Source organism: Schizophyllum commune (assembly GCF_000143185.2).
Source record: "Schizophyllum commune H4-8 unplaced genomic scaffold SCHCOscaffold_16, whole genome shotgun sequence".
NCBI lineage: Eukaryota > Fungi > Basidiomycota > Agaricomycetes > Agaricales > Schizophyllaceae > Schizophyllum > Schizophyllum commune.
This window is the reverse complement of record NW_026089553.1, coordinates 339954-364426: the sequence shown is the minus strand read 5'-3', so window position 1 is coordinate 364426 and position 24473 is coordinate 339954. Positions and strand designations below refer to the sequence as shown.

The window sequence follows — 24473 nt, the reverse complement described above, 5'->3', positions numbered from 1 at the left end:
GCAAGCCGTACTCTCCCGCATGAAATCCATAGAAAAATTCCGTTGTCTTGATTGCTATACACTATCTTCACCACCGATTCTAGGGTCCACAATCAGAGTCCACCGCGGCATGACCTCCCCATCGAACAGACGCTGCACCGCCGCGTCCGCGGCCGGCAACTTGAGCGTGAACTCGCACTTGCGCGGCACGATGCCCAAAAAGGTAGGGACGCGCTGCGCGGTGATGATCAGCCTCTCCGGCCACTTGAGCTTGCGTCGTTGCTTGGGTGAGAGAGGTTGCTCGAGATCGCCGTCGTACAGGAGCGTGCGTACGCTCAGCTTGTTGAGCCGGTGCGGTCGAGGCTGCGATAAAATCCAAATTACATCCGCCTCAGACATTTTGCCGGTGAGCAAGAGTTTCTGCAGGGAGTGCAGTGGGAACGCGGAAAGACGTGCGATGAGGTTGTCGGTGCCACCATGGAAAAGGAGACAAAGACGCTGCAGGCCCGTGAAACACCCCTGGAAGTCTGAGTACGGGTCGTCAAGAGAGTCGGCCTCGATGTCTCCCTCGGCTTCGAAGCGCACGGTCACGGTCCGAAAACTGGGAAGCAGGTGCGTGAGGTGGCCGAGGACTGCGCGGAAGGCGTCCTGGCCGTGGAAGATGCCCCCGCGGACGATGGTGTGGCGGAGGACGATACTCAACTCCTTGAAGTAGAACGAGGGTTTGTGGTAGAGCGTATCGAATGCGAGTGCCGTCTTCTCGTCGCAAGTCGTGTTCGCGTTGGCCAGCGGGTGTCGGCGTGCGTTGCTGGCTAGAGCGTTCATGTACTCTTCGAAACGCTTGTAGCGTTCGCTCTGTTGAGGACCGATGGCGAGGGAGAGGTAGATCGATGCTTTCGACCGGAGTTCGCTCTTGATACGAACGTGCGTGAGGCTGGGTGGCGGAAACGCAGGTGTGTCGTCGTCGGCTGTTGAGTCAGGTGTGTTGTGGTAGCTCTTGGGTCTGATGTTCAAAGGAGCGACGTTGCGTGCCAGAACGTCTGCATACGCAGAGTCGGAGATCTCTGGCACGGGGAAAGTAATCTCTTGCGGAAACTCCGGTTCCGGGAAGGTAATGTCAGGTTGCGAGTCAACGGAGCCCTCCCTCGAGGGCGCCACATTAGAATCGCGATGCGGCATGGGAAAGGAAGGAGAGTGGGAAGACGATCGCGAGGAGTCAAACATTGCATCTGGGCTGATTTGGCTGCGCTGGACCACAAAGGATGGCAGCTGGCCCAATGCGTATAGCTGGTCCAAGATATGTTGCGGCATTTGTGGCACGCTGGCGTGGGCGGGGTCATTGCGGGGTTGGGGCCGAGGTCCAGAGTGCGAGAGCGAGCGAATGCGAGTGCGCACTCGACTGTAGATCCCGCGGCGCTCGGGCGATCCGGTCGCCTGCGCGTATGTTGGGGGAGGGGATTCGGGTGGTGGGTCCACGTCGGCGGGATAGGTGGCGTTATATGGCACTGAAGAAGTGGTGAGGTCAGTCAGATTTTACGCAAATAGAGTACAGTGACGCACTGTTAGTCGAATCCACAGCGCCCTGCATTCTCGGTCGTCGCGCTGGTGGTCGTCAGAGACAAGGTATACGAGGCGTTGGTCGGTTTTGATGGTCGGTGCCGTCGTGGGAATGGCCACTGCGGGGTTCTTTGTTGTCGATGCCATTCATGAATGGGGAGCGACATGCATAGACAAAAGCAGATCAGTGGTCCGCGACAGTGATATGAAGAACATCGACATCCTCGAGAGTGGTTCCCGTGCGAGGCATGGGCTAGATCGAGGAGGCTCTGAATCCTGAAAGTCGATGGGTTTAGCACTCGGCCGCAATTGTGTTGCTTGATCACGCATATCCAAAGTAGATCGGATGCCTAGGAAGAGGGTAGATGAGTACAGCTACACCGCGAGGACCGATGCAGTGATTATTGGTTCAGGACAAGGAGCGGCACCACTTCTGAGTGCGGACCTCGTGGCAATGCAACGGCCCGACGGTCCGCATCTCTATCACGAAGGCTTCAGTCCGGGCGTCAATGTTATTCATGCTCATAACATATCGTGATGGAAGAATGTACGAGCTATAGTAGAAGATATTGTCGTAGACAGAAGGTGGTCGACATCCAGGCTTCTGCCTCACGATGCATTCACGTGACGAAGAAACCAAGTAGGACGAGAAGCGAACAAAACTTCGACGGCCTCCGAGCACGGCGAAGGGCCAATCGCGGTCAAGCGGACCTCTACATCCTCCGGAATCTCATAGATGAGCTGCGTCAGCCCAGGATGCATCGCATCCACAGTCGTCAAATCCAGTATGGCTGGCAAGGTGAACCGCCTGGGCTTTCGCATCGGTCCCGCAACGAAGTTCGCCAGATAGAGGCATTGCAGGCGTCCGCCGGCCCATGACGAGGCTTCGACTATGTCCATCAGGTCCTGACTGGAGACAGGCATGGCGAGAACAAGATAGGACACCCGGTGCAAGGGGAACTGGAGGACGCGGGAGACCGTTGTCTGTCCGTGAAGCTCGAGCTGGTAAAGCAGGCCGAACTCCTTCTTCAATCCTCTGATACGCGTGCGCCCGGCAGATGTGGACGCGGCGGTGACGCGAGCTTCCCCGTGCGATGCCGTGTGATCGTCCTTGAACGTGATGCGCACGAATACCAGTCGCCACAGATGTGGCGCCAGCGCTTCCAAGATGACCGAGAGCGAATCTTCATCCGGGTGTAGACCGCCTCTTACTCGGGACTCGTTGATGACCAGCTCGAGTTGCGTGAGCCGGTAGTAGTCGAGTTCTTGAAGATTGCGTAGCGCCGCGTCGAGCGGAACAGAGCCATACAACTGGAAGTGTCTTCCTTTCGGCGTCAGAGGCTTCTCATCGACATCGGTGCCGACTGTGACATGTAGCAATCTCCCTTGGAAGATGTTCATGTCTGGAGGATGATAGTTGACGAAGGCGAGGGTACCTTTCCAGTCATCTTCAAACAGCACCTGCTCTGCAGTAGGGAGCGTCGTGTCGGTCGGGGCCGCGAAGACGGACTGATCAGCTGGCGCGACGAAGGCATACTCGCCAGCAAGACCTCTTCTGGGCGCGGGAAGAGCAACATTGAATCGAGAAGGTATCGCAGGTCCATCCTCGAGCTCGTGAAAGACCTGCTCGACAAGTTCTAATAAGGATATGTTCTCATCTCTGCTGGGGCCGAACCGAACGAAGACGCCGTTAAGATCGTCGTAGCGGTTTAGAAAGCTGCAGCGTCGCCCCTCGGTCTCGCTGATCTTGACTGGTGTCGGGGAAAGAGTTGGCGGGCTTGATCCTGAGCTATCGTATCGCTGAGTTGGTGGCGTGGCGTCATTTGCGGGTGGTACAGCAGCATCGTTCGTCTGGTTTGATGAACCAGCGATGCTTGAACTTGTGCTCTCGTCGGGGTTCGAGCTTAAACGAGGGTCAAGAAAGACGAGGTCAAGATCAGGGAGCTCGGGAGTCGGGCATGTGGATGGCGCCACGAATCTATCGCTCGCAGTTGGTCCCAAGCTTGCCATGAGTGATTCAGCGCGAGGACACTGGCGAGAGGTGCTAATGCTTCGACGCAATCAAGTCTGCGTAGATTTCAGTACGAAGTTCGAGCAACTAGATGACAATAGACGCACTGTGTGGCCGTACTTCGACGTACCGCGGTGAGCTTGTCGATGCTGGCCAAGCCTGCTGGGATTGTATCGCTAGAGAAGGGCGGCGGCAAGGAGGTCATGAAAGCAGATTGACCGATGCCTCATGCGCCCTATATGCGGGAGGCGTGGTCTGAGCACGGCTGGTCAACGGCGATTCACACGAGCCACGAATCACAATTGGTACGGAGCCCATCGTTACCAGCGTCGCTAGGGTGAGCCGGAGGGCAGGGATTTGCTGTGTTGATCCCGGTCGCCCCATTGTTCGGGGTGGCTATCGTGGTAGCAGAATAGGAACAAATTCGCGACTTCAGCAAGACGTACACAAGCGAGTGCTGGTGATGGTTAAAGACAAGATGCGCGGTTCGCGTTCGTCACTCCGACAACGTGACTACCGCCTTCCGAAGTCGACATTAAGTCACGGAAACTATACCACCCGCATCGCTCGAGCTCATTGAATAGGATTCACAATCATGGAATGGGCAAGCTGAGTGTGAGCGACCCTCGCGCCCTCAAGCAAAAAGGCAACGGCAAGTTGCTACTCAGTCCTCCCTGCCTGGTTCGAACAGGCGACATTCAGATGTGAAGGTATCCATTACAGTCTGACGCTCTTCCAACTGAGCTAAGGAAGGTATGGAAGAGTAATTGGCGCGCACACACTCGAGCGCCAGGCTGAAAACACTCACATAAGTGAATCCACGCACAAGCGAGTCGCTTCTTGGACCTTCGGGAGCGCACAGGGAAAAGGGACCACGAGAAGGGGCAGGCGCGCAAGCAGCATCGTGCAAGAGGTTGAACAAACATTATGATACAACAAGCCGTACAGCGTAAAGAGGTCATTGCCAGGATCATTTCCTGGCGTACGTGATCTGCGGGGTGGGTGTCAGCGAAGGAGAACCGGCATTATGGAGAGAGGATGGCAGATGTTGCAAATCGACGGAGGAGGAGTGGAAGCAGGACGGTGATATTGAGGATTGAAAAGCGCCTACGCACCTTGATCTTGTTCTCGCCATCCATCTTGTAGTTGTGCAGCGCGTCCTTCGCGTTCGTTGCCGACGCCTCGTCGTAGTACTCGACGAAGGCGATATCCTTCTTCGTCGGCACCATGCGCACTTCGTGGAGGTTGGGGTATCTGTATCGTCGAATTAGCGGATCGAAAAGGGAAATAGCAAAGGGGATAGTGCGAAGGCGAGTTTGGGAACATAATTGTCCGAAGTAAGGGGAAGAAAGCAACACGCACTGGGAGAACAAGGCCGTAAGCTGGTCTTTTGATACCGTCTCGGGCAGGTTTTGCAAGAAGAGGATCTTGTTGGGAGGCAGGTACTCGTCCGGCATGAGGACGTTCGGCCGCCGCGTTGCCGGGAGATGGGACACGCCGTCGCCTGCAAGGGACGATGAGCTGAATACCAGGCAACGACATTGCAGAACACGCACTGGCCAATGCCAACCGCTTGGCTTTGAGCTTCTGCTTGAGGGGGTTCGTGTATCGCGTCTTGCCTGAATCAACTGTCAGCATCTTCCTCAGTATCAAGGGCATGCATCACGCACGCTTATGCTCCTCCCTCCTCTTCTTGTGATCGTCGAATTGAGACTCGTCCAACTTCTTGACAACTGCATCGGACCGCGTACGCGCGAATGATATTTGCTGCAGAGTCAGGATGATTAGCGATCGCTCGCCCTCACTCGAACACATCCACACACCATGGGCTTGGTATACAGGGGGAAACCGCGCACTTCGCGCGCCGCGCGCCGTGCAGAGTTGACATCCGCAAAAGACACGAACGCCTGCCCGCGCATCCGAAGATTACGATGGGCTACAACGTCCAGAACCTCGCCGTACGTCTTGAACAATGTGCGAAGGGTCTGCTTCATGACTGTGTATTCAAGATAGGAGATCATCACAAGCATGGTCAGCGATACGTCCTCGAGGACGAGCCATAGGATACGCACTGTCGACCTTGATCTTCTCGTTGAGATTCTGGATGTAGAGCGTCTCGCACGCGTACTCGGGCTCGGCAGGTGTCGCGGACGCAGCGGGCACAGTCACTGGAGGCATGGGGACGACAGGCTGGGGCGCCGCCATCGGCGCGGCCAGCGGGGGAGCGGGGGGCACGTCCATTATTGTGGAATTGGTGGTGGATGGGAGAAAAGAGCGGCGCGCCGGGCCGCGTGGCCGGCTCCTTGAGACTTTGTGGCGCTAGGTCTCCTCTTGCAATTCGAAACTTCATGCGAGGAATATTGTCTTCATAAACTACGATTTTTGGCAGGAGCGAATACAGGACAGGATTGATACTATCTGAGTAACTACTCCACTACCTGCGTCGCAACGCCGCGTACGCGTCCTCGGCCACCTTAACCTTCTTCGTAACCAGGCATTTCCTCGCGGCCAGACGACTCAAGAAGGGTCGAGGATTGAAGTCTGGGCGTCCAGGCGATATAGTATCGGGCTTAGCGACCCGGACGCGGAGGATACGTAGCCTGCACAAGGGGTACCTCGTCAACAAACTCGCCGCGTCCGGCAAGTCCTCGGGATGAATCGCGTGCAGGGTAAGCATGCGTAGCCTGGTCGACGAGCGCGCCAACATGCCCTCGATGGAATCCGCTTGCACGCCGGCTCCCGATATGTCTAGGCGATCGAGCTTTGGTGCGGTGAGGCAGTCGTACAAGGGCTGCCAGTCTCGTTGCCCACGGAGCATCAGGACGCGCAGTCTTTTGAGCAAGAGAGTGGATGGCATAGGAAGAGTGTACGTGTCGTGTTGAGTGGGCGTCACTGAACATCCGAGCCAGACTTGCAAGACCTCGACGCGGGGACAAGCAATGAGAATATCTTTGAGCTCGTTGTTCCTGATCTTGTTGAGGCCCAAGTGGGTGATATTCCGAAGCGGTAAAGATGCGATATGGAGGGAAGGTAGGCGCGGGTCGTCCCAGAAGTCCACCACTCGAAGAGAAGGGGACGAGCACAAGATATGCCAGATATCGATTTCCGGGCGCGGTCTTTGAGAGTCATGAGCTCGCATTGACAAGCGGATCGATGCTCGTTCGAGGGATACAAATGACCCAGGTGGCAGCGTGCGCAGCCGGTCCAGGACGTCGAAATCGCGAGTAAGGCGAATGGAGATCTCCTTCCAGCGAGGCGCGGTTGCCGCTACACGACGAATGACGGATCGACAGTATCTGGTAGGCGGATGTTGCGCGCGATTCTTGGGAAGCGCACCATTGAGTCGAAGAATAAGGGGCAGTCCCGCGGAGAGTTTGAGACAAAGCCTGAAGAATCTGTAGTCGCACCACCGCGGTGAATGCATCTCTATGCGCGTCCAAAGGGTAGGGCAGCTTCTGGCAACTCTCGACCAGCGCGAGCACACGCGAGTTATGGTGAATATGGCTTCGGAGTAGGTCTGCGAGTCTTGCGGCGAGCTCGCAGAGTGGTGCATCAGTCTGTCGCGCGGGTAGTTGAACCCCGAGATCGCATCGCCGCAGAACCCGAATATAAGACACAGAATCTCGACGGGAAGCTCGTTGATGCGAGCGCCTGAAAGAGAAAAGGGCACAATCAGTTCCAGTGAGGAGGTTTATATTGCTGGGACATACGTCGCCGCCAGTACTGCTCGATTAGCCGACATATGTGTTCGTAAACAACTTCGAGACTGGCCTTGGATTCTTCCACCCTGAGAAGAGCTGTTTGCCGAGGTGAGCGTCACAAATCGATAGACTGAAGGGAATCTTGGAGATGATGTGTAGATACGACGGGCGAGTGTGGTATGAGGATATAGGGCGACTAAAGTGGGTGCTCACCCTGGTTCGATGCCTTGTTGGTCGCAGATATATCATCATCCCGGACTTCGCGATTCGAGCGCGCAAGCCAGTGCGCGACAATCAATCGAAGCGTGCGACTGCGGGAAGCTCCAGGTTCCATAGCATCAACCGTAAGCGAGGTTTGGGGGCAGTAATGCGAGTTTCGAACGAGCGGAGGGTTCCTGCTTGTGTGGAGAGGGTTATACGGTAATCGATGGGGTTGCAGACAGAACGTACTCCAGGTATCCTTTCCGCGAGTCTTTTCGACGATGTCAACGTCAAGGAACAATTGCTAGATAGGAAGGGAGTAAGAAGATATTGCTGGTGCAGAACTCTGTCATTTCGCGCAGCTTATATGGGTGTCCTGTAATTGAGCGCTGATTGACGCACAGAGATGGAAATTTCGGACGGCCATGGCTGGTATTGTGCGCCCCGCGGAGGAACAAAGGCAGGAACCATTGCTTCCTTGGGAGGAGGCAAGGGCGTGGTTCGACCAGCTCTGGCGTCACGATTCAGAGCTGCATCCACACCATTGTTTCCGTATTGGAATGAAAAGAGCCCACAGTCCCACAGCAACGGTAAACGGGATGGAAGCCGCGTTGTTCACACGGACGAACTGTGATGGTCGGAGCGAAGGCGAAGGCGGAAAATGCCGAGCGTCGCTGCTTCGGATCACCCACAATTGTGGCGTTGGTCCGTCCTCGAGTCCACATTGAACCATGATTTGGAGGCCGTACATCACTTGGATAGCTCCTGTTTTCTGCCTATAGTATAAACATCGAATTCGTATCACCCCGTATTGCCGCTCGACCACCCTCTGGCTTGGGCGCGCGTCATCCCTGAGTGACACGACAACTTTCGATCGTCTCGAATTTCTGCTAGCACTGAGCGACTGCAAAAACCATAGTGATTCGAAGCTATACTACTCCCGAGTCCAATGCCGCGTACGCATCCTCTGCTGCCCTAAACTCCGTTGCGAACAAGCATTTCGCGACCTGCGGACCCAAAAACGGCCGGGGATCGAAGTCTGCGGTGCGCCCAGGCGGCATAGGATTCGGCTTAAAGACCTCGACGCGGAGAATCCTCAGCTCCCTGAGGTGTCCACACAGAAGCAAGTTCGCGGCGTCATCCAAGTCATTGGGATGGATCGCGCGCAGGGTAAGCATGCGAAGCTTTGTCGAGGAGCGGTCCAACATGCCCTCGATAGCGTCTGCTTGCACGCCCGCTCCGGAGATGTCCAAACGGTCGAGCCTCGGCGCCGTAAGGCAGTCGTACAAGGGCTGCCAGTCTCGTTGTCCGCTCAGCATGAGGACGCGCAATCTCCCAAGCATGATGGAAGGCGGCATCGGGAGAGCGTACGTGTCCGGCTGTCCGGGCGCCAAAGTAAGACCGAGCATAACTTGCAAAACCTCGACGCGGGGACAGGCCGCAAGAATGTCTTTGAGCTCGTTGTTCCTGATTTGGTTGAGGCCCAAATGGGTGATGTTCCGAAGCGACATCGACGCGATACGAAGCTGGGGATGCCGGCGCGGGTCATCCCAGAAGTCCACAGCTCGGAGAGAAGGGGATGGCATCAGAATGCGCCAAATATCGCTGTCCGGACGTGACTGGTGGGCTCCCCAGTTCCGCAGTTCAAGTTGTATCGACGCTCGTTCAAGCGAGGTGAATGATCCCGGGGGCAGCATGCGTAACGGATCGAGTCCATCAAGTTTAGCCCCAAGGCTGATTGAGACCTCCTTCCAGCGAGACGCCGCGCTCGCCACCAGGTTCACGAGGGATCGACAGAATACGAGAGGTGGATCTGGTGCACCGGGGGCGAGCATCATGCCATTGAGCCGGAGAATAAGAGGAATTCCTGCGGACAGTTCGAGGCACAATCTGACGAAAATGTGGTCGATACCCCGGGGGAAAGGCACCTCTACCAGCGTCCAGAGACGTGGGCAGCTTCTTGCGACCTCCGACCAAAGCGAGCAAACCCGAGTTATGCAGATCAGGGAGGAAGAGTACGGAATAATCACAGCCTTCGGTTTTGCAAGATGCATGTAGCCGTCGCACGAGTACTCAAGCCCTGACATCACATCACCACATAACCCGAAGATGTGGCAAAGAATCTCGTTGGGAAGCTCGTTGATGTGCATGGCTAGGAGAATGTGCATAATCAGCGGTGTTCCAGTCAAAGTTTCTCTGGCCCACGCACCTGGTTTTGCGGTAGAGGTATACAAGTACTCTACGCGCGCCTGCAGCAGTCTGATGACGCACTCGATATCGGCTAGAGAAGATTGTCAGTCCCAGCATAAGTAGTCTGCGAGGGTGAGCCCTACATGTTGATAGATGCATAGAGGCAGCAACTATGTCCATAATGCCACTGCGAGAACCTGATGGACGAGGATGGGGTAAATCTTGATTGGACGTTAGCCTTCGCTCTAGGTTGACGATGGAAACGCTGTCTAACCTAGGGTGGCAGAGTCTATATTAAGTCGAGCGTCGTTTGCTCTTACTTCAGCGCGAAGAGAAGCGCCAGACCTCGCGCCACGAATACCTGGGATACCATGAGCGACAAGCTTCCAGGTGAAGAGACAGGAATCCGTACGGTGAGCGTCAGTCGATGACATATGAATTCAAGATGGGAGAATTTCTGGCCCGTAGAAACGATCTAGGGTCGTCCTTATATATGGAAGCTCGTCGTGTAAATGGGCGCGCCGTGAGCAAAGACCGCTCAGGCCAGTTCGCGAGTGTCACGCTTGCATTATGGCCGAATCGGGGGACACCATTCACCCAAGTATCATCATACCTTTGTGACCATCTAAGAGAAGAAAGGATGTACGAGTCAGGCTTACGCTTTTACGGGCGTTGCATTAGGTGGTCGGAGCGAAAGCAAAAGCGGCAAATGCCGGAAGTTTCTGTTCCGGACTACCGACATTTGTGGCGCTGCTTAGCCCTCCTTCCTTCGCACGCCGACGATGGAAAAATCGATAGTCTCGGGTGTCGCTTGAGCGTATTGCATTCTATGGTATCAGAATCTACGACATCTGACTCGTCAAGCAAGCAGTCAAAGCGGGGATACTGACGAGTTCAACGGCGGTGCCATCGCCTCAAAGTCACCAATGCATCATAGCCCAACAAGGGTATACTTGTTCCTACGCACGTCTTTCTAATTCACCTTCGTAAGCTGTTTCAAGTCTGTATCAAGCCGTGAGCGTTTCAGCATTGGTATGGCCAGTTGACCCACGTCCTTGTTCCTTCCCCGGCATTAATGGTTCGTGCCATTGTTCCTCTTGTGGCACACAACACTTACTGAATTTGTACAGAATCTCCTTACGGGCGTGTCAATGGCCATGGCTCGGGCATACACGCTTATAAGCTTTCGAAGACGCGCAGGCTTCTCCAGCATCGAACGACCCTTTCACGTCCTTCACACGCCTCCCCCGTCACGTTCCTCACGTTTCCCGTCGACGAATTGCACGCTTCTTAGAACATTCAAAGACCCAAGTCTGCGCGGCTCACTGGTGTACGTGCTTCCGCCACATACAGCTGGTTTGCTGACCTTAACGGCCCTTCAGGAAGCCGTCGTCGCACACTTGAAGCTCATACTTCTTCTCACTCGAAGCTCGACCTGAATCCTCCGGCCCATGGCGTCTCATCTGTCCCGCGGTCGTAGACTGCTTAGGAGACTTCTTCCGAATGGCGTGAGCCGGCTCGCACGCCCGCATGAAGCTCGGAGCGACACCGCAGCCACGACTGGCGACCCTCGGACTGACGGCGCAGGCCCCTTGCCATCGCCGCCCCACGATCTCATGGCCCATCCGCAAGATCTTCCCGTCTACGCCGACCATACGGGTCAGTACACTAGCTTGAACGCCGCTTCGACGATGTTATCATCGCATGCGACGTCTACAAGCCAGAGGGCTGCTCCAGGCCTCGACGAGACGCTGACAAACGTCGCAGCATCCGGTCCACACAGCCCCGCTGCGCGCGAGCGGCTTGATACTCTCGATGGTGTCACTCACGCTAGGAACCGCCGTAGTGGTGTGAGCTCTTCATCTGCTGGGCCCTCGGCTCATTTCGTCGCCTCGCAGGGCGTCCGCGAAGCTCAGGTGCAGTCGCCAACCTTTACGCACGCAAGTCTCCTGTCAGCACCTGTGATACCCCCACCCTCTGCGCCGGCCGCGATGTACCCTTCCTCCTCTCAAGCGACAGATTCGGCGGATCTGGCCTCGCGCGTGCACCCACTCCTCTCCAATATGGATGTTCATTCTGAGAGGGTCATCGAGCTCCTTCAAGACATGCGCGACTCTTTGCGGCGCATGGCAGATCGCCCTCCTCCCTCGGCCCACGACGAAGACGTTCAAGGGTCTGCGGGCGTCACTGTGCAACAGCTGGAGCTAAGTCCAGGTGACAACGCCTCCCTCGAGCCCTCCGCCCCCCAAGGACTTTCGAACGACGTGCAACCGCAGCCGGTCGCGACTACCGACTCGACCTTCGCAGGCCGTGGCGATCCTACAGGTCCCGCGTCACCCATCGCTGCTGCTAGCGCGATCAACAACAACTTCATCGACGGCGATGTTCCCGTTTGGTCGCCAGTCCACCGCTCGCGTACGCACACGCCCTCGGAGCTTAACGTCAGAGTCGACATACCCGAATTCGACGAGTCCTCAAGTCTCCCAGGCCGTCTCCTCGTCGGATCCCAGACCGTAGACGGAACTGCTCCATCGCAGGAAGACTCCGCCATGCACGTCGATGCTGGTCGAGTGAATGCTCCTGCAGCGCCTACGCCAGCCGATGCTTCTGCTCAAGCAGAGGAGAAGTCGCTCGTCGCTTCTCCGGAAGCGCCAGCTCAAACCTCGTGCCGCGCATCCGAAGACGGCCCCCGAGACGATGTACAGGCTCTGCGTTCGCTTGCGCCATCTGATCCTGCTGCTGGCGCTCTTCCTGGGGCTTCGAGCGAGCATCTTGAAGAGCTTCATGTCCCGCACCCTCTTACGGCTACTGTCGACGGCGAGTCGTTTCAGAGTCCGCCTTTCAACGCTGGCCAATCAGCCGGCGATGAGGGGCCCTCGGCATCCGTTGGCGAGGAGCCTACTCCGTCCCTCGAAGGGTCTCCTTCGTCTTTAGGAGAAGACCCGGCCAACCATGACGGTGCCCGGGTGCAATCTGGCGATAGCGCGCAGCTCGTACCGCCGGATTTATCCATTCCTACATTCGTTGGACGCGGCAGGGCTAGCAAGTTCTGCTCGAACAGATCGACCTTCGTCGTTGATGTTGGGATGAAGGGCGATGTCGGAGACTACGACAGAAATTACCTGGTCGGCGACTTCGCCAACGTGGTACCTCGGCTTCCGGAGCTATTCGAGCCAGTCCGGGAGGTGATGACCCAGCTATACCTCCGCATCGGCAAACTCACTGATGAAGGTGGGAAAGATACGATGGCCAGGATTATGTACCACCTCCGACCCTTCCTACCTCGGTTCTTCGCTGTGCATATCGACATGGATGGCGAACAGGACGCAGGTGATCTCAGCGACACAGGGATACTGCATGGGTATCTGCTAAACCTGTCGTCTCTGCACATCGAGGGGAGCGCAGCGATCTACCGCTCTTATTGCTTCCCTCTGAGTCAGTTGCGTCAGCTCAACATCAAGGTTGCCTTGACTGCTTTCGAGCTCTTGGACATCATCGACCAGTCGAAGAACTTGGACCTCCTGGTGGTAAACTTTCAGAATGATTTGCACCGGGACGATTCCGACGAAAAGGATGATGCCGATCAAGGAGGCGAAGCAGAAGGAAGTTTGACCGACATGTTGAACCCGCGGAACGTCCGCTTCCCCCCTGCTCTGCATATTATCGTGGATGATCCAACCGTGCTCATTCCGCAGATTAATGCTGCACAGCGGACGACGCGGTACTTCCGTCTCACGCTCAAGGGGCCATGCCCTTCCGTGGTCAAAGAGATATTCAATCTTCACGAGCACTGGAGGATAAACTACGATATCTGATGTTGCATTTTACGACCACTCGATGCAGTGAGGTGTATGTATGACATTCGTGTACTATAGACTATCAAAATCTGTAAGAATCATACATAGCTTCGATTTCTCCATAAACCTTTGTATACTTTACGACCGCAGGTGGGATATACGGTGAAGGATCCAATAGGTCCGGCGGTCGCCTATTGCTACGTCCTTCATATGGATGATAGCAAAAGATCTTCAGATGCTGTAGCTCAGGACACTGAAGTAGAGCTGTCACCTCCTCATCGTTTCCCCAAAATAATCGCCGTAAGACGAGCACCTCCAGCCTCGCTGACGAGCGACGCAACATTGCGCTGATCGCTTGAGATTGTATCCCTGCTCCGGACATACGGAGCCATCTAATACGGGGCAGGGTGACGCTGTCGAAGACGCGCGACCAGTCCCACATGCGGCTCAGCTCGAGGGTCCGTAGATGCGAAAGGACGACGGGCGGCGATATGACTGGGAACAGATAACCATCCTCCTGGCCAGGGTATATACCCGGAGCGGGTCGGACGGCAACTTGCAGCACCTCGAGATTAGGACAAGCCGCGAGAAGCTCCGTGAGCTTCTCAGGGCGTATAACACAAGCACCGATGTGGGTGAGATGGTGAAGGACGATTTGAGGGGCATTGATACGCGCGTAGAACCACTGAGCAATTCTGAGGGCGGGGGACGCGTAGAACATCTCCCAAAGGCGCATTGTCACCGACCTGTCGTCATCTGACTCGAAGCGAATCATCGCACGCATAAGACAGCTATAGGATGTTCGCGGAACTTCCAAAAGCGGCTGGACCATATCGGCTAACTTGACGCGCCCCAGCAGGATGATGGATATCTCCTCCCAGCGAGAGGCAGACGCAGCGACCAGGCGCATCAATGCTGTGCAAGCGTCTGTGCCTCGACGCTCTTCGGGAGTGTAGTGATAGTCGTTGATTCGAAGTGTGAGGGGAAGATTCGCAGAGTACTTGAGACTGAGTCTGAGCGCGACGACGTCAGAGAGCTGGGGTAGCGGCATGTCGACCATAGTCCAGAGCTGTGGGCAGCCCCGCGTAATGTGGAACCATCGAGAGCAGACATGACCAATGACTATTGTCGCCCTGCTGTAGAAATGGGTCTTGTTCTGAGCGGCCTTCTTGTCCGACGGCTCGTTGCGCGGGTACGCGAAGAGCTTGTTCGGGTCGCCGCACATCATGAAGATGACGCATAGAAGCTCCGTCGGCAAGCGATCGATGAAGCATGGGTGGGGCGAGACCGTGACGCTTTCGAGCGCAGGAGTAGGGCGTGCGATGTCCACTATCATATATGCCAATCAGTTAACGGTGCAGAGAAAGCGGCAGAGAGACAGTAGTACCTGCAGAGGAGTATTGGTTGTGGTACAGCGGCGGAGAGACTGCTTCCAGTCAGTAAAATCCCGGAGCGATACGCAGAAACTCACCTAGCGGCCCGACGATTGTAGATTGTTCCATAACCGTCAAAGTCTCGCCTTGAAAACCCGCGTTCAACACTCAGTCGATCCTTTTGGCAGTACAAACTCACCTTTATCTCCTTCCACAGAATCCTTCTTCAAGTTCGCGCTCGCCCGCTCCACCTTCGGTCGCGGCGGCGGCGGCGGCGGCTGAGTTTGAACTAGAGGGAGTACTTGCGCTGTTCGAGCATCAGTACTGGCGATGCGCAAGGAGAACAGAGCTCACTGGCGCCGTTTCCGGATGGCGGAAGCTGTATAATCGACGCGCCGTAGCGAGAGCGCGCCATCTGCGCCTGAGGGCTGTTCACTATCATGACTAGTGATCAGATACGAGGATATTAGTTCAGAACAGCTGTCGTACTTTGAACCGATGGGTTCGTCGTGTTGAGGACAGGTCTTGGAAGAGAGAACGAAGAGAGGTATGGAAGAAACGCTTGCGTGCCCGAAGAGACCCATCTATATGTGGACAGCCCCTTCGCCGACGAGAATACGGTGACTTTTGCCGAAAGACAATAGGGAAAAATTCAGCGAACCCATCGCCATGACGAGAGCACAGCAGAAGGCGTCGACGATATGCTGCTATTGTCTGGGGTCCGCGCCTGCTGTGTCGGAGCTACCATAGCCATGCTGACAACAAGCATCGTAGTGGCGAAAGTCAACCGCTGATACGGCGTTTGCCGAGCGTGATACCGGTCCACGTGCCCCGCGTCGTAGCGCGTCTGCTTCCTCCGACCGCAACTATGTATTCTTCCGCTACCCCGAAGACGAAGAGCTACACTCAAAGGCTTGCAGAACTACCAGAAGAGTAGACACAGGAGATAAAGGGGTCCCTTCAGCCCTTCAAAGTACGATATCACAGCACAATGCGATATTTAAAACCTACTCAATGAACGATATGCATGCTCTGCCGCTTCGTAAGTGCTTGTGAGAGCGGTGAGATTGGGTGGAAGGTGAGGGGAGGGATCGAAGTGATCATGTCCAGGTTCGCGACCTTCGTATGGGTCATAGCGAAACACCTTCAGCTGCTCCAATTCTCTGCTGCGAAGGAGCGCCACGATCTCGTCGTCGCACCCAGGCCGTACCCAGCGAAGAGCTAACATGTCAAGACGCGCGGTCGAGCGGCTCAGCATAGCACCTATCGCGCTGGCCTGGATACCCGCGAGGGCCATCTCCATACGGCGAATGTTGGGCGCCGTGATCCCGTCGAAAAAGCGCGTCCAGTCGTGCATCCCTCGAAGTGAGAGAGCCCGAAGATGGGGCAGGTGTATAGGTGCAGGCAGCGTCTGAATGAGGTGACCATCGTTCCTACCGACGAATGCGTCCGCAGGCTGGACGACCGCTTGGAGGACTTGCAGCTGAGGGCAGGCGCTGACGAGCGCCATGAGATCCTCGGGTAGGATCACTTCTATGCCCACGTGAGTGAGGCGCTGAAAGACGGACGACGGCGCGTCAACGAATACGTAGAACCACTGCACGACGTGAAGCGCAGGCGAAGCAGAGAGCATCTGCCAGAGGCGAGACGAAGTTGTGCGGTCGAAGTCATCCGCGAAGAAGCGGAGCATGGCCCGTTTGACGGAGGTGAAGGAGCCGTCCGCCACCTGTAGCAGGGGTGCGACCACCTCGTGCACCGTCGGAGACTTGGAGTGCAAGATGATGGATATTTCCTGCCAGCGACTGTCGGAAGCGGCGACGAGAGTCATGAACTTCTGGCAAACATCGGTTCTCCGCGTGGGCACTTGGTAGAAGTCGTTGACCCGTAATGTCAGAGGGAGACCTTTGGAGTACTTCAAGCTGAGTCGCAAGGCAGAAATATCGCGAGGCTGGGGCAATGAGACGTCGACCAAGGTCCACAGGTGAGGGCATCCGCGCGTTGTCGTGTACCAGCGCCAGCAGACGCTTCCGATAATCACCGTCGATCGGATGTAGAAGGTGGTCTCGTCGCGAACGCCGACAGGGTCCATGAGCTCGTCGCGCGGATAGTCGAAGACCTTGTTCTGGTCGCCGCACATAAGGAAGATGGCGCACAACACCTCGGTCGGCAAGCGATGGATGAAGCATGGGTGAGGTGATAGCCTAGTCTCAAGTCCCTTGTGACGAGCGATGACCGCTACGGACACCGGTAAGCGAACGAACGATGAGCCAAGCGTCAGACTTACCTTCTAAGGGTACAAAGTGATCATTGTACGCGGGAGCGACGTCTATAACCTTCTCAGCGAATGGTATAACGCATGGGGACGGACTTACCTGACGGGCCGACGACGAGATATTTTCCCTCCGAGGAGAGCACCGAAAAGCCCTTCAACTCTTCTGTATGCGTATTCAGTGCCCGCATCATAACGAGAAGGGAAGACCGACCGGAAACATCTTCCAAGGAATCCTTGCTTAGGAAAGCGAGTACCACCTCCGCTTCGGGTTCAAATGGAGCCTGGACTTGTATGGTCGGGGGAAGACAATCTGCTGTATTCTGCATCACTTCCTATGCGCAGTAAGAGCTTTCGAGAACGTACCGTTATCACCAACGGTCTCAGGTCGCTCAGAGCAAGAGGGGGCGCTCTGCATTTGAGTCATGACGGATGGTGAATGGAGGATGACAATGATGAAGGCGGGTTTGCAGGGCGCTCGTTGTGCAAATACTTCGAAGGTAGTGGGCGCGATGCTGAGCTCACTTCGTCCCCCTCGAGTACCTTATGAGGGGGAGTCCACTTCGGCGACATGGTCGGCTTCCACCGGAAGACAATAAGGAACCCAAGCGCATTGTCGTCGAGGAAGACACAGTAGACAGATCTCAGTGGGCGTTACTATGCTGTTCTGCTATTGTTCGACGAGAGTTCTGGCGAAGTCACCGAATGAGCCATGCGATTGGAGCCATGAGGGCGCAAGTCAACCTCGAGTGCGGCATATCCCGGTACACGTGCTCCGCGACGCGCATGGGCAAGTCGTCGGTCAACAGGCGTCAACAACGCGTCTCTACCCCGACCGCGACAATGTACTCCTCCTCCGCTGCTCAGAAGGCCAAGCGCCGCACCCACGCGCGTCCAGAACTCTCCGAGGAGCAGAAGCAAGAGATCAAAGAAGCCTTCGAGCTCTTCGACACCGACAAGGATGGCTGCGTCGACTACCACGAGCTCAAGGTCGCCATGCGCGCGCTCGGGTTCGACATGAAGAAGGCGGAGGTGCTAAAGATTCTGCGCGACCACGACAAGACGGGGCACGGGCTCATGGACTTTGAGGACTTTGCGAAGATCAGTGAGTACGCGAAAGACGCGTTTTTGATGCGGGGATGTGAGCTGACGCGATCTCGTGATTTCAGTGAGCGAGCGCATACTGGCGCGCGACCCCATGGACGAGATAAGACGCGCGTTCCAGCTGTTTGACGATGACAACACGGGGAAGATTAGCCTACGAAACCTAAGGCGCGTCGCGAAGGAGATTGGCGACCGCCTCGAGGACGATGAGCTGTGCGTGTTGCGTGCCCTACCTCTTCCCTCCAGTCTGACTTTTCCTCTCGTAGACAAGCCATGATCGACGAATTCGACCTCGACCAAGACGGCGAGATCAACGAACAAGAGTTCTTCGCCATAATGACCGATGACGCGTAGCCACCGCCTCCTTCGCCCTTCCTCCATATTTATTCGTCCTCGCCTCGTCGAAACCCGCATAATGTGCCCTTGCTCTCGTCCTATGCATATCTCAGTACGTCTCCTTCCCATCCGCACACCCGGCCACCCACTGACATCACCCCAGGGCCTCGCCCCCGTCGCATTTATCCTCCCTTGCTGTACACATCCTGTAACACTATACCTGGCTTATAGATGCACCCTACCACTGCCTAGTTCCGTTTTCCTGCCCAGTCCCAATCCCTATCTCCCTCCCCAACGATCCTTCAGCCCTCCGGCATCCGCCCTCCCGGGCCTAAAATACCAACACATAAAACACCCAAGGCGGCGCGCCTCACGAATAAACTCTCCCCCGCCAAGCCGCCCTCGGCTTCGGGCAAGATCGCTGCGCCCGAGCAGTCATAAATCAGGCGAAGTCGTATATCAGGCCGAGCCCGTTGTCCTGGTCGCGAGGCCGCTATCCTGGTCGCGCCACAGACAGCAATTCATTCGGAAAAGGCTGAGGGCAAGGCACGCTAGTCCTAAGGCACCGTACCGGCGGCACTGCCTCCCTCACCCGCCCTCGTCCCCATGTCTGTGTGTCACCCAACCACGCAAACTCCAGATTCTGCCTCCGTCGGCGCACGCGGGCGACGACGCAGGTCTTGTCGTATCTGATAACTACCCTTACGCCCGACCCTCTCGCCTCTGCCTATCACTATCACGGTTGTGCGGCTGCTCGTTCTGGTCCCGTGCGCTCGTTATGTTCCCGTATTCAACGCCTGCATTACGCTTTTGAGGCCTGCATTGCGCTTTGGTTCTTGAGTCTCGTCATGTCGACGATCTCTTGGGGGCCGGCCGGTGACGTGCGCTGCGCGTAAACCAACTTGACCACTAGCGACCTTGGCGTTCCCGCGGATCCCATTCTACTGCTAGTGACCCATGCTCCCAATAGCACCGTTCCTTCCTGATCGACCCATCGTCATTTCTTTCCTGATGAACCCAACCCATTCATTGTGAGTAGTATGGTACGGAATTTAGGCTTTTATACAGTAAGATAAACCAATCGAGTCATTGTGGCGATTCTGACGAACTACAACAATCGAACAAACAAACAACAGCAACGTCCGTACGCGTGTGTCCCGAGCGAGCCAAGTAGTAGTGGAGAAGCGAGCCAAAGTAGTGGTGGAGGAAGCGAGCCAGAGTAGTGGCGGAGAAACGAGCCATAAAAGCCCGTCACTCGTCCATAAAGGTATAGCGATGTCAATGTTACAAAGAAGGGGCCGTGAATAACAAGAGAAGAAAGGCGTAAGAAAGGGTAAGCAAGACGCGAAAGGAAAGGAAGGCGGCAAGGTAACGCGCAGAGACCTAGGCGGACAAGTATACGCCCAGGCAGACAAGTACACGCCTAGGCGCATACCTACCCACCTACGCGATGAATACATACACCAACAGCCCAACTGAGATCATGCTTGGAGAACGAGCGGGTGAAGGGTGAAAGAGAAACGAGCGAAGGAAGTGTGAAGAGGCGTACAACAACAACATAAACGTCAATCATCCAGGGAAAAGTACAGGGTATCATCATCGCGACGTCGCTTCGGTGTGGTCGCGTGCGCCGTTATGCGCGGAAACTGTTGAGGCTGACGCCCTTGGGCAGGACGTAGTCCTTGTGCACGCGCATATGCTGGCCGAGGTTATCGTGCCGGCTGAAGTCCTTCCCGCACCCAGGATATGGACACTTGTGGGCTGGAGAGGGCGTGAGTATAGGCGAAGACGAGAGGGAAGCAATGAACTCACGCTTCTCATGCGTATGTATGCTCCTCACATGCCGCTTGAGGTGCTCACCGCGTGCGAAGCACTTCCCGCACCCCGCCACCTTACACGTATACAAGCGAAGGCCCTTCGTGCTGCCTCGTCGCCCGCCGCCTTGAAGCTGGCCGTCTGCGTTCGCGCGCACGACTGTCGCGAGCCGGGCGCTGTCAGGCGTCGGTGCCGTAGGTACGCGACGCCCGCGCGACTTCTTCGTCAAGTTCGGCACGGGTACGGGGATGGGGAGACTGGTCGCGGGGCGTGGTCGACGGCGGGTCGTGACCGGCTGGCCGTTGAGCGTGGGGAGGTACATGTCGTCGAGGGTCGCGGTCGAGGAGGTGGAGGAAGCGGCTGTCATGGAGGAAGCGCGGCGAGGGCGAAGAGGTGCAGACTCGGAGGCGTAGGGATTATATCGAGCCGCCGCCGTGCGCATGGGCGTCGAGCGCAAGCGGAGGCTGCGCGACTCGCCAACCTCGCTAGGCGCGCTATTGCGGCGACCGCGACGAATAACGTACTCATCATCGTCCTCCAGCTCTGCGACATCATCGCCGTCCATATCAACATCCTCATCTCCGCGGTCGCTCTCGTCTTCTTCGCCCTCGGCGTCGTCCTCCCCGTCGCCATCACGCTCGCCCTGTGGCTCCGACGTGCGATCCGTACCATACCGCTCTTCCCGCTGGCGCCGACCGCTCACGAAGTGAGGGTCGCAGACAGTCATATCGGAGGGATATTGGGGCTGTGGCTGCTGCATGCCAGCGACAGGCGAGACAGACGACTCGACGGGTGAGACGTCAGAGAGATGCACGAATTGCTGCTCAAAGGAGGAAGGGATGGTGACATGGGATGCATGTTGCGAGCGATATGACTGCGAGTGGGGTTCGTCGTAGAATGCTTGCATGTTTGCCGACGACTGGTAAGCGTGCATCGACTGAGGCACGGCGCGCGGCTGTTGCTGTTGCTGATCTGCGGCAGGGGTAAGACAGCGGGACGCCGTTCATAGACATATGACTCACGGCTCGATATAGACATCGCCGGCTCTTCCTGCTTGACCGCAGCGTACCCGTGACCCGCATAATGCTGTCCAAGATGTTGTTGCTGCTGACCGAGATGCTGTTGACCGAGGCTGGAGGGATAGGCCTGCCATGAGTCGCCGCCATCGAGCTCGTAGTAGCTCTGAGTGCTGGGGAGATGGTGAGAGACAGAGGACTGCGGTTGATACGACTGCTGCGCGGCCTGCTGCTGGTTATATGCCATCAGGGTCTTGTACGAACGGTCGAGTTCGGGGAGGGAATGCGAAGGCGGTTGCTGCTGCTGCGGATAGAGGTGTTGGAGGGAGCGCTTCTTGGCGTCGGTGTTCCACGCCGACATGAGCGAGGTCGGATAAGAGAAGGCGTCGTGCTCGTCCGAGGGGTAATGGAGGTCGGACTGAGAGGCGTAGACGGCCATGCCTGGTATGGCGAGATGGTAGGAGTAGTCGGAGGGGGAGGCTACGACGACGGGCTCGTCGTGATTCTGGACGGGTTCGTATGCGGAGTCCGGACCCGGGCTGTCCTCGTTGGGGAAGGAGGCGCTGGAGCCCGAAGAGTAGGGGGAGCGACCGCCAAAGGTTGGATATGTCGGGCTGGAGGGCGAAGACATGTGTTGGTGTTGCGGTCTGGGGAGAGGGGCGACACGCGGGGCGGGATGAGGAACCGGGAAGGCAGGCATTTGAGGAGCCCGGGCGATACACGATCGGGCGAGATACGGGGCAGGGCCGGCGTGCTTGTGCGTCCGCGGGAGGAAAGCGAGAGGAAATTGCGGGTGTAATGGACGAATTAATAGAGCGGATGTTGCTCGATTGGCGTCAGCGGGTTTTGAAATAGGTGATAATGGCTCGGCCAGGGCGGACAGGATCGACGCGGGGCAGTGGCGGTCGGTGGTGTGCCTTTGTCGGTGGCAGCGATGGTGGTGGGAGGAAGCAAGAGGCGACGACGGCGTCCCAAGCGAGCGACGACAGAGCCAAACAAGGTCTCATTCCGCTAAATAAACGCGCACCTGCGCCTGTCCGACATTTGACTTGGCTGCATCTGGCGATCGATCAGATGTCGAGGATATCTCGGGCGGCTGTTGGCCCTTGTTTGGCTGTTTGGCTTTTAGGAACGCCCGCCCGTCCCTCTCGGACGCCCCACGGTCTCCCCGAGCGCGCCCGCCAGCCTCCCCGCCGGCGACGTCCAACGCGCTCCGCGTCGACGCGAAGACTGGGGAGACCGTCAGCGCAAGAGACGAGTCGAGTCAGCTCGCATCTCAGGCGCGCCGGTCCGCCCCGCACTCGGTCCCCCATGTCCATATCCGGTCGCCTGCCACTGGACGGCCCTGCGCTTGTGACTGGCCTTGGTACGAGCGCACAGGTTCGGCCCGCGCAGCGCAGTCTCTCAGCCTCTGTCTCCATGGCCGCGGGTTGGCCGCGAGCAGGCACTCTCCGAGACTGGTCGCGCAGGCCCACCACGTCCAGATCTTCTGTTTGGAGCACGCGCGTGGGTACGGCTTATCCCCATCAGGCTACAGATCTCGCCGATCTCATATAATAACTTCCTGATTAGGCAATCCCTTGTCCTGACCGCATGGACCAAGCCCCGCGTCGCCCTCTGACACAAAATACCAATCAGCGCGACCCACAGCACGTCCAAGTCCCGTACTTCCACCCCAACAAGTGCTGCGCTGCTCACCTTCCCATCTACGCCACGACTGTTCGCCGGGCAGGAAAACATAATGAAATATAGATTCGCATCTCCCACGACGCGTTTCATGTCCACACCGGCAGCCCACACTGCGCCTATTAGGCTAAAGAATCGGCAACATATCATGAGGTCCACCAAGGTGCGATAGGCGCCCAAGCAGGCGTGCCTGCCGGCCAAGCGCCGCCACACCCAACGTGATGGGGTTGACAAGCGTCTCCCCCAGCGAATGCGGCTGCCCCTCACGCACGTCACCCCTCCATCCGACACGTCACCCCGTCTCTTCCCCCGCCTGCCAACGCATTCAGTCGCGCGCCTGCTGGTAACCGGTGCGCCAAAAATGCGTGGGGCGCGCGCGAAATGCCAAGCATAGGGCACTGCACGTTCTGCTCAGAACACGGGGGATAACCATCAGCGATGGACACTGGGCAGCACTCGCCTTAAATCTCTCCTCCAATCCGCGGTCGGGCCTGCCTCCAATCCGCGCTTGCGCCTTCGAATTCTGACGCGCCTGCCCCCGCGCGTCCTTACCAATCACTTTCGCGCACGTCTCCAGTCTCGCCCTCCCGATCCACCCACCCCGCAAAAATTCTCCCATCGCGTCCGCCTGCGCGCTGTCAACGCGTCGGCGCGGGCAGATACCCGTGTGCGCCACGAATCCACTGCACCGGTGCGAGGCATCCAAGCACCGGCTGGCAGTCGACGCGCCCACCCGTCATCGTGCGTCCCGCGTCGATCTGGGAGTGGGCGCTCGACGGATATCGCGCCCTTCCGCCCATTCCCCCTGCGATCCGTCTATTCAGTACCTGTCGATCCACCGACTTCTTCTGCTTTCCGCCATTGAATGGCTCCTTGAGCTTGTCGCTCAATTTTCTGCGCCATACACCGGAAGCTGAAGGGTGCTGAGCGCAGCGCCCTCGCCGAACTGGGAAGTCCGAAAGTCCTTGGAGGCCCATTAGGACAGCATGGTCAATGTCGAGTCCCTCCCTGAGCTGCGCGGAGAGGCACGGCGCGAGCAGTCGGGCCTCTAGACGCTCGGGGAGATCATGGTGGGCTCGGGACTAGCATGAACGCTGCGTGGTAGGCTCGGGCATAACGCGTGCAGAGTCCGAGAGAGTCCGAGATACCTCCAGTGCAGTATGGGTCCAAGCGCGAGATACAGCGTCGGTAGACCCCGCAGAGGGATGAATGCGCATGTGAGAAGCGTGATAGAGTAGCTTGGAAAGATGATTAGCGCGATAAATGCAGGCCGTGCGCGTGTTGATAGATGCAGACACGCATGCGCGCGAGGGCCATTGTTCTCCGTCTAGCGCGAGGCTTGTGATGGCATTCGGCTACCCACCGCGTCGGGACTTCCGATTTTTCCTAGACCAGCGGCTTGGAGAGAGCTCTCGCTGCGCCGCGCCATGGTCGCATC

At 57.1% G+C, this 24473-nt stretch overlaps 10 protein-coding genes and 1 non-coding gene across 11 annotated transcripts; 3 read left to right on the top strand and 8 right to left on the bottom strand.

Annotated features, from left to right (window-relative positions):
• Positions 1 to 1882, bottom strand: SCHCODRAFT_02593921 (uncharacterized protein). The gene is made up of 2 exons (XM_003026367.3): positions 1540 to 1882; positions 1 to 1484 (listed from the first exon to the last, which is right to left on the bottom strand). The coding sequence occupies exons 1-2, from the start codon at positions 1565 to 1567 to the stop codon at positions 55 to 57; spliced, it is 1458 nt and encodes a 485-aa protein (XP_003026413.1). The 5' UTR covers positions 1568 to 1882; the 3' UTR covers positions 1 to 54.
• A 153-nt stretch (positions 1883 to 2035) lies between these two features.
• SCHCODRAFT_02126946 (uncharacterized protein) lies at positions 2036 to 3738 on the bottom strand. Its single transcript, XM_003026368.3, has 2 exons — positions 3655 to 3738; positions 2036 to 3603 (listed from the first exon to the last, which is right to left on the bottom strand). Exon 2 carries the CDS (start codon positions 3544 to 3546, stop codon positions 2146 to 2148), a length of 1401 nt encoding a protein of 466 aa, XP_003026414.1. The 5' UTR covers positions 3547 to 3603; positions 3655 to 3738; the 3' UTR covers positions 2036 to 2145.
• Positions 3739 to 4215: 477 nt separating this feature from the next.
• SCHCODRAFT_t263 lies at positions 4216 to 4301 on the bottom strand. The gene has a single exon. It is a non-coding gene; the product is annotated as a tRNA-Tyr (tRNA).
• A 122-nt stretch (positions 4302 to 4423) lies between these two features.
• On the bottom strand, positions 4424 to 5780 carry SCHCODRAFT_02644601 (RNA-binding domain-containing protein). Its single transcript, XM_003026369.2, has 7 exons — positions 5620 to 5780; positions 5371 to 5543; positions 5218 to 5314; positions 5104 to 5166; positions 4910 to 5051; positions 4663 to 4801; positions 4424 to 4538 (listed from the first exon to the last, which is right to left on the bottom strand). Exons 1-7 carry the CDS (start codon positions 5750 to 5752, stop codon positions 4518 to 4520), a joined length of 768 nt encoding a protein of 255 aa, XP_003026415.2. The 5' UTR covers positions 5753 to 5780; the 3' UTR covers positions 4424 to 4517.
• Positions 5781 to 5976: 196 nt separating this feature from the next.
• On the bottom strand, positions 5977 to 9819 carry SCHCODRAFT_02719041 (uncharacterized protein; the record flags this gene model as incomplete). Its single annotated transcript, XM_003026370.3, has 8 exons — positions 5977 to 7198; positions 7258 to 7344; positions 7462 to 7753; positions 7852 to 7960; positions 8025 to 8225; positions 8410 to 9601; positions 9659 to 9730; positions 9783 to 9819. 8 exons carry the CDS (start codon positions 9817 to 9819, stop codon positions 5982 to 5984), a joined length of 3207 nt encoding a protein of 1068 aa, XP_003026416.1. The 3' UTR covers positions 5977 to 5981.
• Positions 9820 to 11169: 1350 nt separating this feature from the next.
• On the top strand, positions 11170 to 13454 carry SCHCODRAFT_01194127 (uncharacterized protein; the record flags this gene model as incomplete). The annotated part of the gene is made up of 2 exons (XM_003026280.1): positions 11170 to 11298; positions 11364 to 13454. 2 exons carry the CDS (start codon positions 11170 to 11172, stop codon positions 13452 to 13454), a joined length of 2220 nt encoding a protein of 739 aa, XP_003026326.1.
• On the bottom strand, positions 13393 to 15551 carry SCHCODRAFT_02593909 (uncharacterized protein). Its single transcript, XM_050344006.1, has 6 exons — positions 15299 to 15551; positions 15164 to 15244; positions 15009 to 15116; positions 14908 to 14955; positions 14824 to 14862; positions 13393 to 14765 (listed from the first exon to the last, which is right to left on the bottom strand). Coding segments are annotated over exons 1-6 (1524 nt in total). The 5' UTR covers positions 15300 to 15551; the 3' UTR covers positions 13393 to 13518.
• A 180-nt stretch (positions 15552 to 15731) lies between these two features.
• Positions 15732 to 17807, bottom strand: SCHCODRAFT_02693964 (uncharacterized protein). The gene is made up of 6 exons (XM_003026371.2): positions 17445 to 17807; positions 17293 to 17394; positions 17182 to 17244; positions 17094 to 17135; positions 16020 to 17044; positions 15732 to 15928 (listed from the first exon to the last, which is right to left on the bottom strand). Exons 1-6 carry the CDS (start codon positions 17503 to 17505, stop codon positions 15821 to 15823), a joined length of 1401 nt encoding a protein of 466 aa, XP_003026417.1. The 5' UTR covers positions 17506 to 17807; the 3' UTR covers positions 15732 to 15820.
• A 96-nt stretch (positions 17808 to 17903) lies between these two features.
• On the top strand, positions 17904 to 19599 carry SCHCODRAFT_02644585 (uncharacterized protein). The gene is made up of 4 exons (XM_003026281.2): positions 17904 to 18183; positions 18248 to 18395; positions 18449 to 18630; positions 18682 to 19599. Exons 1-3 carry the CDS (start codon positions 17922 to 17924, stop codon positions 18534 to 18536), a joined length of 498 nt encoding a protein of 165 aa, XP_003026327.1. The 5' UTR covers positions 17904 to 17921; the 3' UTR covers positions 18537 to 18630; positions 18682 to 19599.
• SCHCODRAFT_02644583 (uncharacterized protein) lies at positions 19524 to 22648 on the bottom strand. Its single transcript, XM_003026373.2, has 3 exons — positions 21356 to 22648; positions 20331 to 21305; positions 19524 to 20279 (listed from the first exon to the last, which is right to left on the bottom strand). The coding sequence occupies exons 1-3, from the start codon at positions 22047 to 22049 to the stop codon at positions 20152 to 20154; spliced, it is 1797 nt and encodes a 598-aa protein (XP_003026419.2). The 5' UTR covers positions 22050 to 22648; the 3' UTR covers positions 19524 to 20151.
• On the top strand, positions 22338 to 23429 carry SCHCODRAFT_02126844 (uncharacterized protein). Its single transcript, XM_050341878.1, has 2 exons — positions 22338 to 22859; positions 22922 to 23429. Exons 1-2 carry the CDS (start codon positions 22424 to 22426, stop codon positions 22936 to 22938), a joined length of 453 nt encoding a protein of 150 aa, XP_050197150.1. The 5' UTR covers positions 22338 to 22423; the 3' UTR covers positions 22939 to 23429.
• Positions 23430 to 24473: the final 1044 nt, after the last annotated feature.

What these genes read in the sequence shown, in the direction of transcription:
- SCHCODRAFT_02593921 (XM_003026367.3), bottom strand. Translation starts at nt 1,567, where the DNA reads ATGCAGGGCGCTGTGGATTCGACTAACA. An exon ending in CGCTGTGGATTCGACTAACA is followed by an intron (nt 1,485 to 1,539) that starts GTGCGTCACTGT and finishes CCACTTCTTCAG; the next exon opens with TGCCATATAACGCCACCTAT.
- SCHCODRAFT_02126946 (XM_003026368.3), bottom strand. Translation starts at nt 3,546, where the DNA reads ATGGCAAGCTTGGGACCAACTGCGAGCGATAGATTCGTGGCGCCATCC.
- SCHCODRAFT_02644601 (XM_003026369.2), bottom strand. Translation starts at nt 5,752, where the DNA reads ATGGCGGCGCCCCAGCCTGTCGTCCCCATGCCTCCAGTGACTGTGCCC. An exon ending in CGAGAAGATCAAGGTCGACA is followed by an intron (nt 5,544 to 5,619) that starts GTGCGTATCCTA and finishes TTGAATACACAG; the next exon opens with TCATGAAGCAGACCCTTCGC. An exon ending in CCCTGTATACCAAGCCCATG is followed by an intron (nt 5,315 to 5,370) that starts GTGTGTGGATGT and finishes CTGACTCTGCAG; the next exon opens with CAAATATCATTCGCGCGTAC.
- SCHCODRAFT_02593909 (XM_050344006.1), bottom strand. An exon ending in GCCATCCGGAAACGGCGCCA is followed by an intron (nt 15,117 to 15,163) that starts GTGAGCTCTGTT and finishes ATGCTCGAACAG; the next exon opens with CGCAAGTACTCCCTCTAGTT. An exon ending in CAACCAATACTCCTCTGCAG is followed by an intron (nt 14,766 to 14,823) that starts GTACTACTGTCT and finishes CATATATGATAG; the next exon opens with TGGACATCGCACGCCCTACT.
- SCHCODRAFT_02693964 (XM_003026371.2), bottom strand. Translation starts at nt 17,505, where the DNA reads ATGACTCAAATGCAGAGCGCCCCCTCTTGCTCTGAGCGACCTGAGACC. An exon ending in TGAGACCGTTGGTGATAACG is followed by an intron (nt 17,395 to 17,444) that starts GTACGTTCTCGA and finishes TGCAGAATACAG; the next exon opens with CAGATTGTCTTCCCCCGACC. An exon ending in TTCCTTGGAAGATGTTTCCG is followed by an intron (nt 17,245 to 17,292) that starts GTCGGTCTTCCC and finishes ATACGCATACAG; the next exon opens with AAGAGTTGAAGGGCTTTTCG.
- SCHCODRAFT_02644585 (XM_003026281.2), top strand. Translation starts at nt 17,922, where the DNA reads ATGTACTCCTCCTCCGCTGCTCAGAAGGCCAAGCGCCGCACCCACGCG. An exon ending in TGAGGACTTTGCGAAGATCA is followed by an intron (nt 18,184 to 18,247) that starts GTGAGTACGCGA and finishes TCGTGATTTCAG; the next exon opens with TGAGCGAGCGCATACTGGCG. An exon ending in CGCCTCGAGGACGATGAGCT is followed by an intron (nt 18,396 to 18,448) that starts GTGCGTGTTGCG and finishes TTCCTCTCGTAG; the next exon opens with ACAAGCCATGATCGACGAAT.
- SCHCODRAFT_02644583 (XM_003026373.2), bottom strand. Translation starts at nt 22,049, where the DNA reads ATGCCTGCCTTCCCGGTTCCTCATCCCGCCCCGCGTGTCGCCCCTCTC. An exon ending in GGCGATGTCTATATCGAGCC is followed by an intron (nt 21,306 to 21,355) that starts GTGAGTCATATG and finishes CCCCTGCCGCAG; the next exon opens with ATCAGCAACAGCAACAGCCG. An exon ending in CATACATACGCATGAGAAGC is followed by an intron (nt 20,280 to 20,330) that starts GTGAGTTCATTG and finishes CGCCCTCTCCAG; the next exon opens with CCCACAAGTGTCCATATCCT.
- SCHCODRAFT_02126844 (XM_050341878.1), top strand. Translation starts at nt 22,424, where the DNA reads ATGTCGAGGATATCTCGGGCGGCTGTTGGCCCTTGTTTGGCTGTTTGG.